Consider the following 12,843-nt stretch of genomic DNA (forward strand, 5'->3'; position numbering starts at 1 on the left):
ACTTTCTGGTGCGGTCTATAGCAGACAGCCGGCGGTAGCTTGGAGTTCTATGGCAGTTACGCACCTGGCTTTGCGCTGTATAAGAGGGCTATAAAGCATTCACCTGGCTTTCGCTCTGTCTAAGCGACAGAATCAGCTATCATCTTTTTGCCTAAAGTAAGATGCGAATTACCGTTCTACGAAAAAAAAAAATACAGGAGGGTTGTGTGCAAAGCCACGACCGCAAGGTTGAAGTAGAACACTTTCACAAGAAAGATAACACGGTTGCTTGCGAGTCACTCATTTTTTTCTAGTAAATAAACGTTTACTAATCAGATCAATTGAATTTTGCGCTTCAACAAGGATTGACCATTTTCAATAATATAGTAAGTTGCTTGTCATGAGCACGGCTTGACAATTTTTGAATTTTGGTTGTGCGAAAAAATAATTTTTATGCATATAATAAAAGTTTTTCGGATGTCGTGCCCATAAATGAAGGAAAAGATAATTCAGCATGTTCTGAGACATGGAAATAAAATAAAATTTATAACCTTTACAAATTTAAAAATGTAAATTAACTCAAGAGAAAATATTTACTCTTCAATCATCAAGTCATATTTCATCCTGAAAAGGACAATTTGTTGTTCAATTCAATATCGGATAAGATACCGATCACATCTTGGCGTTATCACTGACAGTGCGAATAAAGAATTTCTTGTGATAAAATAAACAGTGAAAAGCTGATTTACCACTCTAAACTAGACGGCTCATATGTTGTCAAAATGAGTCATCTTTTCATTGAATGCATTTACTAGTGCCCGCTATCGCACAGAGACTGCATTTCACTAAAGTGCCTCACTGCATCAGCTGCTATCGATGCTGATACCCGCTGCAACTGCTACGCTATCCGTAGCCATGCCACAGTTGTGGCCGCTATACGCTGCCATTGGTATCTGCTGTCCCTGCATCAGCTGGCTCAGCTGCTATCGATGCTGAGATCCGCTGCAACTAGTGCGCTATCCATTGTTATGCCACTTCTGTGGCCGCTATCCGGTATCGATGGTATCCACTGCACTGCTACTGCTGCTGCTAAGGGAGGACTGCTGTTGTCGCTGTCTAGAACTATTATGAGCGGCTTCGGCTGAAACAGGCTCTTATATAGGCCAAATAGCATATTTTTAATTGCAAGATATATGATTCTGTCGACCGTGCTTGGGAGGCAATCATATAACGACCAATCAGAGGACGAATTATTCGTTTTGACAAGGCTTGACCATTTTCAATATTACAATAGATTGAAAAATAAAATTACAATTATCTTCATTTGGGAAGAATCTTAAAAGATTTCCAATCTATTGCTGCAAGAACAAAGGATATTTATCGAATACTAACCGATTTATTAGCATTTGAAATTGGATATATTTTTCACTTTTTTCGGTTTCAGATTTTCATTTCACATCCCTATGAACTTCCTGAGAGAAGTATTCTACTTCAATGTATTCTCACATTGCGACAGCTGTGTCAAACAAATTCATTAAATTTGTATTGGGTTCCAGGACATTGTGGCATTGGTGGGAATGAAAGGGCAGACGAACTTGCAAAACAAGGATCTAACTCACAGTTTATCGGCCCAGAACCTTTCTGTGTGTGTGTATATCAAACTGTGCAGTGAAAATGGAGCTTAAATGCTGGGATAAACAAAAAGTGATAACCAATTGGTTGGATGTCAAAAAGTGTTCCCAATCAAAAAGATTAATAACATCAAACAAAAACCATTCAAAAGAGCTCCTAGAGCTCAACAAAGGAGCTCTTTGTACATATGTCGGCCTAGTAACGGGGCACTGTCCGAGTAGATATCATTTAAAGAACATTGGCCGGGTTCAGGATGATATCTGTCGCTTTTGTAATACGGAACGCGAGACATCGGAACATCTGCTTTGCAGTTGTAGTGCATTATTAAAACGCAGATCAAGGCTTCTTGGCAGTGGCTCCTTACAGCCCAAAGAGATTTGGTCTTTGAATCCTGGAAAGGTGATTGGCTTCATAAACCATATTTTACCTGACTGGGAGCGTGTCGGTGCAGGTACCTGATCACTCACAACAATAGTGGTCATTGTATTTTGCAAAGGGACACGTATAGCAATTGACTGGGATATATTACAAAAGTTAACATCAATGGACAACGTTATCCTAATTCCCTAAAAAAAAAATCTACTTCAAAAGCGGTTGAACACTCACTCACTTTGATGAACCATCTCTTTAGATCAATTCTTGAGCGGATTGCTCACCTCAAAACGACATGGTCGGATCTCTTTTTCAGAAAGTTTGATGGCGACAGACGCTGTGATGTGGTTTTCGTTTGCATTCGCCATTTCGTAGTCAGATGTTTCGTTTTTAAGGGTTTTTCTCCTTCTCCTCGTACTCACTTCTTCCTAGGTTCAGTGTTTTAAGGGGCACTTTTTCGTAACACTTTGCCTAACAAGTAGCAAGTACCACGTTCAGATTCGTCCATATTGCTGACTTCAAGCGAATTCCCAATATTAGCGAAAACCAATATTTTACTGCGAAAACCAATATTTCACTGCTATAGACAAGTTTAATGTACCAGAGGACCTCAGAAAAGCGAAACTGTCGAAATTTGCCAAGCAAATAATAATGTCTCCAAAAGCAACTTCTGAGGTCATACAATGGTACTAGGGGCGGGTGAAACGGCTCTGTTGCAAGAGCGGCTCTGAACCGCTCAATCACCGTTCCGAACCGACTCACATGAACGGCTCATGGTTCACAATGTTTCACTAGCGTTGACAGTTCGTGTTTTCTCGGTAAACTTCGGGTTCGCGCGAACCCATCAGTTCTAGTGCGTTCAAAGAACCGTAGCTCTTTTTCGTGAGCTGCTCGTTCTTTCGCTCTTTTTTAAGAACCGGTTCATTTGAACGGCTCGTGAGCCCTAAATGGTACTATGATTTTCTGATCGGAATTTGCCTCATGCCTCAAGTTTCTCTAGCTCAGCCAAAAGTAGACGAGCCGAGCTGATACTCATGCGATTCCCAAATAATATCGCAAAGCTAAAGTACGCTAAGGCATTATTCATAGCGGAAGTAAATCGTGCAAAATGCTGTTTTGCGATAATCTAAGTTCGAACAGTGAGGAAGAGACGCGGTTCTGTTCTCATAGTTACCCACGGTGCTCTAACAGACCGTTATTATAAAAAAATGCACCAAAGAATCTGAGTACACCATTCGATTCGTTATGACGTCCAGAATGTGTGGTCAGAATTTCAAAATCATCGTACGGTACATTTTTGAGTAATGCCCTTTTGAAGGTCGTAAAGTACAAAAAAGTGATATAAGAACAAAGAAACACTTATTGTAAAGCACGTTTTTCAACCACCATTTTATGAAAAAACTTGCAAAATAGTTTCTACACATTCCAAGGGTTATATTTCAAGACATTAACAATTGGTGGAAAGATTTATTTGAAAATCCCACAGTGCACAGTGGTCTAAACTCGAAAAATCGTGATCGTCCTAGATTTGACTGTGAAAAATTGATTTTTTGTACTCAATATCTTCAGCAAAATTGTTTCATAGAACAAGGCCTTACTTTTGGCGTTTTTAGTTTTTCGATCAATCCACCTAACAGTTATATAAAAAAAATATTTTTTCTAATTTTCAATATACCAGATTGCTTCCTTCAGCAAAGTTGTGGAACATTTTTAAAGAAAAACAATTGCTGAATACTGCGATGTCCTATCTGTACGTTGGACACGACAAAATAGAGTTTTTTGTGGAACACTCCCCCTTAAAGTCAGTTTTTTGTCTATAATTTTGTCTGTAATGGTCAAAACAATGCAAAATGTTCTAAGATTTTATTCATTCAACTAAGATTCTCTCAAGACTTTATAAAATTCATTGTTTTGACAATCATAGAAAAAGTTATAGACAAAAAACTGATTTTAAGGAGGTAGATTGATCGAAAAACTAAAAAGGCCAAAAGTAAGGCCTTGTTCTATGAAACAATTTTGCTAAAGATATTGAGTACATAAAATCAATTTTTCACAGTCAAATCTAGGTCGATCACGATTTTTCGAATTTAGACCACTGTGCACTGTGGGATTTTCAAATAAATCTTTCCACCAATTGTTAATGTCTTGAAATATAACACTTGGAATGTGTAGAAACTATTTTGCAAGTTTTTTCATAAAATGGTGGTTGAAAAACGTGCTTTACAATAATAGTTTCTTTGTTTTTATATCACTTTTTTGTACTTTACGACCTTCAAAAGGGCATTACTCAAAAATGTACCGTACGATGATTTTGAAATTTTGACCACACATTCTGGACGTCATAACGAATCGAATGGTGTACTCAGATTCTTTGGTGCATTTCTTTTTATAATAACGGTCTGTGAGAGCACCGTGTACCTCTAATAGTGAGAGACAAATTTGTCATAGTCACTGAGTGACTGCTGTTTGTTGTTATTTTAAAGATAATCCATGGAAATTGGTGCTAATTACGGGAGTCACTCCACGGTGAAATCAGAGTGAAGTGAATAAAGTACTATTACGGGACTCACGGAAACGTCGCAAAGTGACATCTGCCGTGAAATCTTGGTTATTATGAGTGTCATATCACTGAAGTGAAAACGGAATAAGCGACGTTTCGCGTGGAATTATTTCACGACCATTTTAAAGGTGAAATGATTTCACGAAGATTAAATAAGTCTTGAAAATTAATTGATTTGTGATCTAATGATAAATATTGGGTTTATTTTTCAGTAACAAAACAAATCAGAATTCGATCCGTTCCTCGAAGCGGTCAAAGTTTTACCTTTTGGACCGATGACAAAAATGCCCGGCAGTTCATAAAATGTTCAATACCGAAAAAATATATTTTTTTTTATGCCAAATATCTTAGAAATGCAGACAATGTCAAGATCTAGTGTTATAAAAAAAAAAACGGAAAAAATCGACTTTCTGCGACTTAGAAAGTTTTGAGATAGGAAACATTCGCATTTCACTTGTCTTATTTTCAGTTTCACTTCACTGTCAATCTCACTTCACGGAGGAAATTTTTGTCACCTTACTTGAGGTGGAAACGGGAATAGGTCTCAAAAAGAGAAGTGAGCGTAAGAGTGAAATATATTTCACCGTGAGGTGACTCCCGTAATAAGCACCATTGTTCTATGCGCATCTCAGAATACCGATGCGAGCCTATGGAACGGTCTTCACCTTCTTCAAAAACGATTGTCCTCGTTCAGTTCATTGGTACAATCGTTCTTTCGAGGTTTCCCTTTGAAGCTCTTACATCGTCACAACTTTGCCACCCAATTTTTTTTGGTTTCAAGCAAACTTCTTCAGATTAGAATCGAGTTCAGTTTGGATAATGGTTGGCCTACAGAAAGTTTCCAGTAATGCTATACAGTTACAAACCCTAGACCTTGAAAGATTACGACAAACAGTCTTGAAGCTTAAGATTAGTTGTTGGAAGTAATTCGTCGCAGGTGTTCAAATCACGATACCATATATTTTATACCAGAAATGCGATCGTTGCTATTGAAGACTACAGAGTGTGTTGAGCATCCAGCATACATATAGGACGAACCAAACAAGGACCAGAAATAACCCTAACAGGGGCCGTTCTTTTGTGAGTTCAACCGTCTCGAACACTCGCCAATGCTAAATCAAAACCGGTTCACTAAAGTTTAGCTAAACACTTTTCCATTTTATTCAATCAGCTGAGATTTTCGCTAGGTTTGACTGTCTGCCTGCGGAATATACAAATCTGCCGTATATCATATAGCAATAAATATGTATAAATAGTATATCAGTTGCACGTACCAATACTGAATAATCTAAATATTTCTGCAAACTTCCAGAGTATCCCTTAACTGCGATTCAAGTATTATTGTTTCATTGTTGATTTATTCACTAGCATGTACAATAATATACAACTTTTTTATGTATTTTAAAACCAATATCGCAATGCTTAGCAAGCAAGATGCATTAATTTAGCTGAAAAAAAGGCTACAAGTTTTAGGTAATATGACTTATGTTGCTGCGAGCACAAAGAGAATATCTAGGTATATACAATTATAATAGGTAAAGAAAAACGTATCAACCACATTGGCTCACAATTTTTGTATGTTTCCTGATTTCTATCTGGCAGTGATCGTTTCGGATTGATACAACTACTGGATTACATAGTTTAATAGACAAACTTCTAATTCTAGCAATCAGTGAATAGTTCAAATGTCTGTTTTTAAAGAGGATAAGAAAGATATCTAGTTTCGGAAGGGGTTAGACTTTTGTTCGATAACTTGCTATTATCAACAATAAAATTTTCTGTTTATCCTAGACATAATTAGACTCACTTTACTTACTCTTTTTTGTCAACTTGGTTTAGAAAACACTTTTCTTACATTCGATCACATCAGGTACGATTTAAACCTATTCAGTCCCAGAACAAAATTCTTCTAATTTATCAGAAAACAAAATGGATACTTCTAAGAATCAAAGCACTAAAATCTCTATCGGGTAGTGTTGACGCTTGGTCGTAAGGAGAAAAGAAAAAAAAACGGTCTAACCCTTAACATCTACACGGAGGCTTCGTCAATCACAGATATCACTCGATTGCTGAGGAACGTCCCGGTTTGCTGCGTTGGACGCCATTTGTGATTCAGACGGCATGGTTTGCCGCCATTGTTGAGGTTGTCACTCTTAGGGTTTGTTTTAGCAGCACCATCCGGTTCACTTCCGCTGGTACCGTCGGGATGATGTTGTTGGCTGTGATGGTGATGATGTTGGTGTTGGTGGTGTCCGTGGTGGTGGTTTTTACGATTATTGTGATGTTCCTTCTCTAGCGGGGGAGTAGTTTGTTCCAATATTGGGGAAATCGGAGGAGGCGGATTGGCACGATTCAATTGTTCCAATGCCGCACAGTCCGGGTAATGTTGTATATTTAGCTGGTTTGCAAGTAGCGCTTTGGTTTTGGACAGCGACAACCGGCGACCTCGTTTGTCCAGAAGAATAGGAACTTCGGCACTTAGATTGTTTTCATACTCACTCAACATCAGGTAGTTTTCGACCTAAATAGAAATATTATCAAGAAGATTGAGTCTGACATTGAAGCAACGTCAATCGTACCTTATTGCAGGAGGTGATGCAATCTCCAACGTAGTCAAGGTCATCGAGGAGGTTATCGGGAAGATCCATATCAGCAATGCCCTCTTCCGATATGCAGGTCAGTTCCGGCTTATCCAACCCGTTAACCGGCTCGGCAGCTCCATCGCTTAGCTGAGGTATCAATAATTCCGGCCCAATCATCATGGCAGTGTTTCCTGTGATGATACCTGGTTCGTTGTCTGGTTCCTGGGAGAATGAGAGCTTCCTGCGTTGAGGGCATGTTTCCGATACGCACAAGTGACGAGTTCCGTTGGCTCTGATGATTGTTAGAAGAGTAGATAAAAAGTTTAATTAGTTGTGGGCCAGGTTTATGCTAACTTTCTCCCTGGTTTCTTTTGTTAGACACTGGCCGAATTTACGAGAAAAAGTTTTACCTTGTATAAAACAAAAATTGATAAATCTTATTAAATGACAATGAAATTATTTCAGCAACCTGAATTGGACAATTAAAAATAGTTTTGAGTGCAGATTCCATTTCACAAAATTTACGTGTTTATAACCATGATCATCAAAATGGTGTCAATATTTATCGTTCATGTTCCATGTGCCAGAAAAAAATTCAGGGACTTTTACGCACGGGTTTATTCTCAGGCTCTCTCCCATCCCCCTACTTGACTCTTTCCGCACGGTGAAATTCCAGAAAAAAAGTCATACATAGTTGAATTAATACCTCTCCAGGCAGTTAGATTTGCTGATACTTGGCAGGGTAACTAACGAGGCTTGGTAAAGAAGAGCAGTAGTGTCTATAAATAAGCGTGTAGAGCAGTGGTTCCCAACCTTTTTAGATCCGTGATCCCTTTTGCTAAAGAGAAGAGTTCAAAATTCTCCGCGCTTCTAGATGAACCTCGCGCCCCCTTTTGCCGGTGGCGGCTTCTGTTGGGAACCACTAGTGACGAGAAGGATAAAAATATAAAAATCCGTTACATACCACGGTGACAAAGTACCCCATATTTTCGTGACAGTCGTTAGAGATGCAAAAGTAAACTCGGTCTCTGGGAACAACTATTGTAACACTTCCTTCTTTCCTTCCCTAGCCCACCGTTAGGACGTAACCGGTGCTGTTATCGTACTATACGAAGCGGAAGCTACTGAATTGTTGTACATTGAAGATAGTGTATTAATCCAAAGTTAGCCATCTTAAAATGTTTTTTTTGTGTACCTTCACTAGCATTGTGCAGCTCGATTCGAACGATTTTCGCTATTTTCGAGTACGTCACATATTGCCAGTTTTGCTTTAAGCGCAAAAGGAGCTGTCATTGTCATTTGTCTTTCGGCTCATCCAACTCGCAAAGTCGAAAAAAATACGAAAAACGAAACATAACGCCCACCAGCGATCATTTAATTTTGTTCGAGTTAATCGAAACGAAATGCGCAATGTCACCCCAATCTACTATATCCGAAATTAAGCAGCACACAAGAACTGGTAACAATTTACTATATTCGAAGGCAACCGGCATACGAGAGCTGAAGACGGTCGCAGCAGTAGAACTACTCATACGCGTTTGAGTAATTCGCGTTGTTTCAACAAAAAGGCGGATAGAGTTGCAAGGTGTTCGGCGTAGAAACAAATAGGCATATTGTCTCGACTAACCAACTGGGCGGTAACCGCTAATTTTGGCTAGAGCGTTCACCAAAGGATTTAGGCAAGCTCAGCATCCCTAGTTCGTGTTGGAGTAAAGTTAAAATCCAACAGCGGGGATAAGTGAACGAGTTGCGTAATAATTTAAAGAAAGTAATTTTCTGCGTTACAAGTAGTTACACAGGAGGAGGGGAATTTACCGATGTTGCTTAGTAGTTTTAAAACTTAAAATTTTTTTTTTGTTCAGACGACTTGTCGTATACTATGATTGATGTACGTCAATCGTTTGTAGAAACAGTGAGAAATCACTTTCCACAACATTTATTCATTTAACATCGCCATCAGCAGACTTTATCTGGTCCTAATGATTATGTCTAAATATATTCAAAAAAAGTTGGAGTTTGGTGTCCAAGACACGACCGCAAAGTTGACGTAGGACTACGAGAGTTTCATATTTCATTTTGAGACTACAGGCTATATTTGATTTAAGCGCGTTTTACTTTTGACACGGATCGATTTTGGTACACATGTGCCAAAAACGAGGTAATATGTTTAATCATATTTTCGAAATTATTTGTTTTTTTTTTTACCAATCGATTCCTCCAACAGAAAGGTATTTTGGTTCTCAGTACTAAAAACCGTACTATGTCTCTAATCACTCGGTTGGTCAAATCAAGTATCTAGGTTGTCATGGGCCACATGCGGACCTTTCCCCGTTGAGTTACTCCCAAATTATTGAGTTTAAATTCATCAAGCGAGACCTCTATCGACTTGGGACTAAAACTAGTTCAATAATGGCCATATTTTCTGTTAAGGTCGTCATAGGCCCCTTAAAAAGTGAAAAAAGTCATGAAAAGAGATCAATTAATTTCTGGCATGGTTCGATTTTGGTAACAGAAATTTTTTTGGCAGAATCGAACGGGGATCTGTATTTTGATTATTTATTTGCAGCACTCTTTTTTAGGAGAAAAAACTCTTTAACATTGATGAATACCTTTTACCCTAATACAGTCGATTTTCTCAATCACCGATTCCAAAGCAGCTTCTAGTTAACTTTACCTGTCTATACCTCACAACTGCCAAGCAAAGATGTCACATGAAATATTTTCCTGCATTCACAAGTTCGCGGAGAAAGTAACGATGAAAAATTACAGTTTCTAGTCGAAAATGTATATTACAGAAATATTAAAATTGACATAGAATTTTTTGAACATGTTAACATTTAATTCAGGCTAATTTAAACATTTTATTAGTAAGCAGAACCAGAGAAAAGTTTCTTTAGTTTCAAGATATCAAAACAAAAACTGCGAAAATTCTGTTATCTTCAAAAATAAACCGGGTTGGAGTGATAAACAACATCAATCTCAGCAAATAATGTTTGCGTAGTGGGGTTCAATTGCAAATAAGGTTTTGGAAGGTAATATTTTCTTGCAGATGCTGATGCAAAAATATTGATATGAAGAATTTAACTATGATTGTGAAAACCCTATTATCAAGGTGAAATGAATTTGGTTTTTCTCTATACCGCAACCGCGAGATGCAACTAGGATTATCATATTGAATTAAATTCGTGTAGCTAGAAAAATATAATCATCAGTACAGCTAGTTAAACTGCCTATTCAAAGATCAGTACGGAGCATTCTGGTTTTCTATTGTCATTAAATACCCTATATTTAGTTGTTTAAATAAATCTGAGAAAAACAGAGTGTACAGTTTTTTTAGTTTTTAAATGGTTTATTTGACACGGCACGATACAATTTATGTTTAACTGAGCCAAGTACATTTTTTTTTAAATTCTAAATTAGCAGGGAAAAGAGGGAGGCCTTTTTTTATTCTCGCGGCCGACTACGAGCTAGTGGGGATTTAAGGTGAGAGGAGGGGTGTTACAATTTTGTTTTTAACTATTTTATATTACAGAATGTATTCATTTGTACGTGGCTAACCAGTGATGTTCTATTAGAGCAGTTTTGGTCTGAGGTGTCTGCGTAAACATAGAGATGCCGAGTCTTCGTTTTAGTGTCTCCAGCCGGGTGTATCATTCTCTTTCAGTTTGTGACAGAAATTGTATTCTAGCAAATAGATAAAAGAAATCAAATTTTAATGCCAGCATTTTTTATAAACCCGTATAGCTGTGTCATGTACTGGAGATCACCGCTTCCCAGAATGTCCCTAACGGGTACGTTCGGTTGTTTTCCTCGGGCCCGAAGGGAATCTATAAGCTCAGTCCTAACACCACAGTATTCGGTACACGACCAAACAACATGCTCGATGTCATGGTAGCCATCGCCACAAACGCAGTGATTACTGTCTTCAAGCCCTTTACGAAAGAGATGCGTGTTTAACGTGTAGTGATTGGACATAAGTCTGGACATCACGCAAATGAAGTCCCGACCTACATCCAACCCCTTGAACCATGCTTTCGTCGATACCTTAGGAAAAATGGAATGTAGCCACCGTCCCAGTTCATCTGAGTTCCATGATGATTACCAACTGTTGAGTGTTCTCTGACGCAAAATGCTATAAAATTCATCATAAGCAATTGGTCTATCATAAATATCGCCATCAATAGTACCCACCTTAGCTAAAGAGTCAGCCTTTTCGTTACCCGGAATCGAGCAATGAAAAGGGACCCACGCTAAGGTAACCCGGTAATTTTTATCTGTTAAAGCACTTAAAACCGCCGTATTTTCCCCAGGAAATACGGGGTGTGCTTCACAGGCTTCATTGATCGCAGAGCCTCATGGCACTGAGACTATCTGTGAAGATGAAGTAGTGGTCTATGGGTAGGGTTTCGATGATTCCAAGAGAGTACTGAATAGCAGCAAGTTCTGCGACGTACACGGAAGCAGGAGCATCGAGTTTGTTGGAGGCGGTAAAATTTTCTTGGAAAACACCGAAGCCAGTGGACTCATCTAGATTAGATCCGTCAGTGTAAAACCTTTTATCATAACTAACATGCTTAAACTTATTGGAAAAAATCTTAGGGATCTCTTGGGGTCACAATTGATCCGGGATACCAGAAATGTCTTGTTTCATGGTGGTGTCGAAGAATATAGCATTATTAGAAGTATCTAAAAGTGCGACATTGAAGGAATCGTATGAAGAAGGATTAATATCTTGAGCCATATAGTCAAAATATAAAGTCAATAATCTAGATTGAGATTGAAGGTCAACCAACCTCTCGAAATTTTCAATTACTAATGGGTTCATAACTGTGCATCGAATTAGCAACCGGTAAGAGAGATTCCAAAAACGATGTTTCAACGGAAGAATACCCGCTAGCACTTCAAGACTCATCGTATGGGTCGACTGCATGCAACCCAAGGCAATACGCAAACAACGATATTGTATTCTCTCTAATTTTATGATGTGCGTGTTCGCGGCGGAGCGAAAGCAGAAACAGCCGTACTCAAGAACTGACAATATCGTTGTTTGGTATAACCTTAGAAGGTCTCCTGGGTGAGCACACCACCAGGTTCCGGTAATCGTACGAAGAAAGTTAATCCTCTGTTGGCATTTTTGTGTCAGATACCTAATATGACAAGCCCAGGTGCATTTAGAGTCGAACCAGACCCCGAGATATTTAGCGACTAAAACCTGAGTGATCGTTTTACCCGTTAGTAGGAGCTGCAGCTGAGCTGGGTTATGCTTCCTCGAAAAAACGACCAGCCCAGTTCTCTCCGGAGAGAATTCGATTCCCAGCTTAAGAGCCCATTCAGACAAATTGTCTAAGGTATCTTGCAATGGTCCTTGCAGATCGCTAGCCTCGCTACCAGTAATGGATACAACGCTATCGTCTGCAAGTTGCCTTAGCGTGCATGAATTTGCAAGACATTCATCGATGTCATTGACGTAAAAATTATATAAGAGAGGACTTAAACATGAGCCCTGGGAGACCCATATAACTAATTCGGGAAGTTGTCGAATCGCCATGTGAGAAATACATATGCTTTTCTGACAACAAATTGAGCAAAAAGTTATTCAAATTGGGTGAAAGTCCCTGCGAATGAAGTTTCGCGCTTAAAACTTCTACAGAGACAGAGTCAAAAGCCCATTTAATATCCATGAACGCAGAAGCCATTTGCTCTTTTCGAGCAAAGGCT

The 12,843-nt window shown here is 38.7% G+C and overlaps 1 protein-coding gene across 20 annotated transcripts in view; it reads right to left on the reverse strand.

Moving 5' to 3' along the window:
- Positions 1 to 5,675: 5,675 nt before the first annotated feature.
- LOC129718844 (monocarboxylate transporter 12-like) overlaps positions 5,676 to 12,843 on the reverse strand; it is a 473,704-nt gene continuing 466,536 nt past the window's right edge. For all 20 annotated transcript variants that reach the window (XM_055669973.1, XM_055669970.1, XM_055669971.1 and 17 more), the window contains 2 exons: positions 7,123 to 7,417; positions 5,676 to 7,064 (listed from right to left, as the gene is read on the reverse strand). In XM_055669973.1, the coding sequence (XP_055525948.1) occupies positions 6,573 to 7,064; positions 7,123 to 7,417 (787 nt within the window). In that variant the 3' untranslated portion in view covers positions 5,676 to 6,572. The remainder of the gene's footprint in view (positions 7,065 to 7,122; positions 7,418 to 12,843) is intronic.

The sequence above is a fragment of the Wyeomyia smithii genome, chromosome 1, assembly GCF_029784165.1.
Source record: "Wyeomyia smithii strain HCP4-BCI-WySm-NY-G18 chromosome 1, ASM2978416v1, whole genome shotgun sequence".
Classification (NCBI taxonomy): domain Eukaryota; kingdom Metazoa; phylum Arthropoda; class Insecta; order Diptera; family Culicidae; genus Wyeomyia; species Wyeomyia smithii.